At 40.0% G+C, this 3,461-nt stretch overlaps 1 protein-coding gene across 2 annotated transcripts in view; it reads right to left on the bottom strand.

The window, feature by feature from the left end:
* The window catches only part of LOC119281256, a 4,356-nt gene extending 1,807 nt beyond the window's left edge, over positions 1-2,549 (bottom strand). The window contains exons 1-5 of one of the 2 annotated variants that reach the window (XM_037561831.1): positions 2,354-2,549; positions 2,094-2,267; positions 1,621-2,001; positions 1,381-1,536; positions 1,147-1,286 (exon numbers count right to left, since the gene is read on the bottom strand). In XM_037561831.1, coding sequence (XP_037417728.1) covers positions 1,158-1,286; positions 1,381-1,536; positions 1,621-2,001; positions 2,094-2,267; positions 2,354-2,467 — 954 coding nt within the window. In that variant the 5' untranslated portion in view covers positions 2,468-2,549 and the 3' untranslated portion in view covers positions 1,147-1,157. The remainder of the gene's footprint in view (positions 1-1,146; positions 1,287-1,380; positions 1,537-1,620; positions 2,002-2,093; positions 2,268-2,353) is intronic. The other variant, XM_037561832.1, reaches the window with a different exon arrangement.
* Positions 2,550-3,461: the final 912 nt, after the last annotated feature.

Genomic DNA, 3,461 nt, shown 5'->3' with positions numbered 1-3,461 from the left:
TGTTCAAATGGATTATAGTTTGAAACGGTTCAAATCGTCTCTACTTGTCTCTACTTATAAGTTTGATCTTTAAATGGTTCATACAGTCTCTATCTTACAAGTTTCTAAATCATGGAGATCTTCAAATGGTCTCTAAATCATGAAAATAAGTAGCTACTTGTCTCTAAATCATGAATATCTTCAAGTGTTCTCTAAATCATGAAAATAAATAGCTTCAAGAATGCATATATTTAATTAAGATCATGGTTGAAATTGTTCAAATGGATTATAGTTTGAAACGGTTCAAATGGTCTCTACTTGTCTCTACTTATAAGTTTGATCTTTAAATGGTTCAAACGGTCTCTACTTACAAGTTTCTAAATCATGGAGATCTTCAAATGGTCTCTAAATCATGAAAATAAGTAGCTCCTTGTCTGTAAATCATGAATATCCTCAAGTATTCTCTAAATCATGAAAATAAATAGCTTCAAGAATGCATATAGTTAATTAAGATCATGGTTGAAATTGTTTAAATGGATTATAGTTTGAAACGGTTCAAATGGTCTCTACTTATAAGTTTGATCTTTAAATGGTTCAAACGGTCTCTATCTTACAAGTTTCTAAATCATGGAGATCTTCAAATGGTCTCTAAATCATGAAAATAAGTAGCTACTTGTCTCTAAATCATGAATATCTTCAAGTGTTCTCTAAATCATGAAAATAAATAGCTTCAAGAATGCATATAGTTAATTAAGATCATGGTTGAAATTGTTCAAATGGATTATAGTTTGAAACGGTTCAAATGGTATCTACTTGTCTCTACTTATAAGTTTGATCTTTAAATGGTTCAAACGGTCTCTATCTTACAAGTTTCTAAATCATGGAGATCTTCAAATGGTCTCTAAATCATGAAAATAAGTAGCTACTTGTCTCTAAATCATGAATATCTTCAAGTGTTCTCTAAATCATGAAAATAAATAGCTTCAAGAATGCATATAGTTAATTAAGATCATGGTTGAAGTTGTTCAAATGGATTATAGTTTGAAACGGTTCAAATGGTATCTACTTGTCTCTACTTATAAGTTTGATCTTCAAGAATCAAGATAGCTACTTGTTTCTATGTTGAGAAATTTGAGACCTACGTAAATGATATATGTACGCACTAACCATACTCGATCTCAAACATTCGGAGAACCACCAAGGTTGTTGTCGCTTGGGCCTCGTGCATGTGAAGATCCATCAGCATTAGATCCATGGCCTGATTGAGGCATCTGCATAGCGGGCATACCATTCTGGGTACAATAAGCCTGCAAATTATGTTTGAGTGAAGATTAAGTACTGGTAGTAGAAGATTATGATTGAGTGAAGATTATGTATGTGTTTGGCAATTAAGGAACTAACCGCAAACATTGCAAAGCATTGACTAGTTTGTGCCAACACCGCCTGCTGCACCGCTTGCTGCATCCTCTCATCAGCCAGTCGCCTCTCCTCCGCTGCCACTCGCCTCTCCTCCTCCCTCTCCTCTGTCGCCACTCGCCTCTCCTCCGCCAGTCGGGCCTGCAAAATATGGCATGGCAATTGCATCTTCAATCCAACATTAAGTAAGAAACAAACATATATAGAAGGACTTGTATAGAATACCTCCATCTCAACCATAGCTGGAGTCGAGCGTTTATATGTAGAAGATTTTGAGATACGTAACCGAGCTTTGTATTCAGGGAGAGAGCTACGAGAGGAGCTAGGGAACATGCCTCCTGCAATTGCTTCCTTGCCATGTTTCCTGCCTTCTCCAGAGATCATGACCAAAGCGTGGTCAAGAGGCTCTGTTGTCACATCATACTCGGGCCCTTTCAACTCTTTTGCCACCCCTTTAAATTTCTCCATCCAATCATAGGCGGTCTTGCTGGAGTACGCGGACGCTGTGTCATTCTCATCATAAGGCGTGGCTGTTCTGTACGGTGCCTTATGGGCCAAAGCATACGAGACGAAAAGGTTGGGCACTGGAGCATTATGGTGAGACGCCTGCAACCAAAGCAACATGATTAAGATTTCATCACAAGGATTGGCAACATGTATGACAAGAAAAAGCTTATGAAGAACTCCATAAGATATACCCAACGTTCACCGTACTCCATAACATTCAAGTTGCCTTGATGATGTAGTGGATCCAGCATTCCGGCTCGCCGATTTCTATAGTCTTTGTTTTTCGCCCTGTACTCTTTGGAACACCAATAGTCCACGATCCGCTCCCAACACTCCCCCTTATCGACGCACCATCTCGGAGTAACCTAATTGATCAATTGCATCTCATATATGTCAAAAAGAAATTGAGTGCCAGCCTGTTGAGGAAATAACAAGCATGAATATGCTTTACCTGCATGTACTTGTCCTTCTCAAGACGGAGTCTCCTACCAGCTTTCTTATCAAGACTCTTATAGCCTTGAGTTGCCATATATTTGCGGATGGCTAAAGGGCGTGCCTCGTGCATCAGATTATGCACAAGCTTCGGCCAATGTTTGTTGACAACTGCTCGTGCCTCCTCCAACTTTCCATCCTCGCATCTATAGAAATCCTACAAATATAGATGTGGTGCAGTAATTTTCAAACCTTTAAGTCTGAGGTTTCTTATAAAATCTAAATAAAGTAAAATCTGCTAGTTTATTTATAGTCAAAACAGGCAAATATAGAGACAGGTTTATTTATAGTCAAATCAGGTTTATATATATGCACCCAGGTTTATTTATAGAAACAGGTAAAATCTGCTAGTTTATTTATAGTCAAATCAGGTTTATATATATGCACCCAGGTTTATACAGTCAGGTTTATTCAATAACACAATAACACAATTGTTAGCCCAGAACTACAACGTAGCTGGCTAGTATCCTCAGGAACGAACTACGGTAGCCAAGCACTCACGGAAGCAACACACACGTACTAGCAGAGTAGAGCTCACTTGATTCTACACTGAACATGCACACACACGTGAGAGAGGAGTACTACTTGAGCTGCCTTCTGGTGAAATTGGAATGGCCTGAGTTACAACCCAGGGTGTGAGGCTCCTTATATAGGACAGCCGAACCGACCTAAGCAAAATATCAGCTAGCAGTGAGGTAAGCACTTGCGTCACTAGCTAGCTTACCAAGCAAGCTACGTTTCTACTACTACTAAACTTCACTAGTAAGGCATGCAGCCTTTGTTGCTGCCGACATGCATACTACAAGCTAGTAAGTAAATACTGCTACAGCTACATGCATGTTGTGCCGCTACATGCATGTTGTAGACCATCCGGAGACCAAGGTTGACTCAACAATCTCCCCCTCAACCTTGTCGAAGGAGCTTGATGTCGATGATGCCAACCTTCTCGCACTGCTCCTGGAATCAGACATGACCAAGTGCCTTCGTTGGGATGTCCGCCTTCTCAGGCTATGTATGGCCCGTACACCCTGCTCGCGCTTCTTGATCTCGGGTGCTGCGATCGTCTC

This window comes from Triticum dicoccoides, chromosome 3B (genome assembly GCF_002162155.2).
Source record: "Triticum dicoccoides isolate Atlit2015 ecotype Zavitan chromosome 3B, WEW_v2.0, whole genome shotgun sequence".
Classification (NCBI taxonomy): domain Eukaryota; kingdom Viridiplantae; phylum Streptophyta; class Magnoliopsida; order Poales; family Poaceae; genus Triticum; species Triticum dicoccoides.
This window is presented reverse-complemented; position numbering and strand designations above follow the sequence as displayed.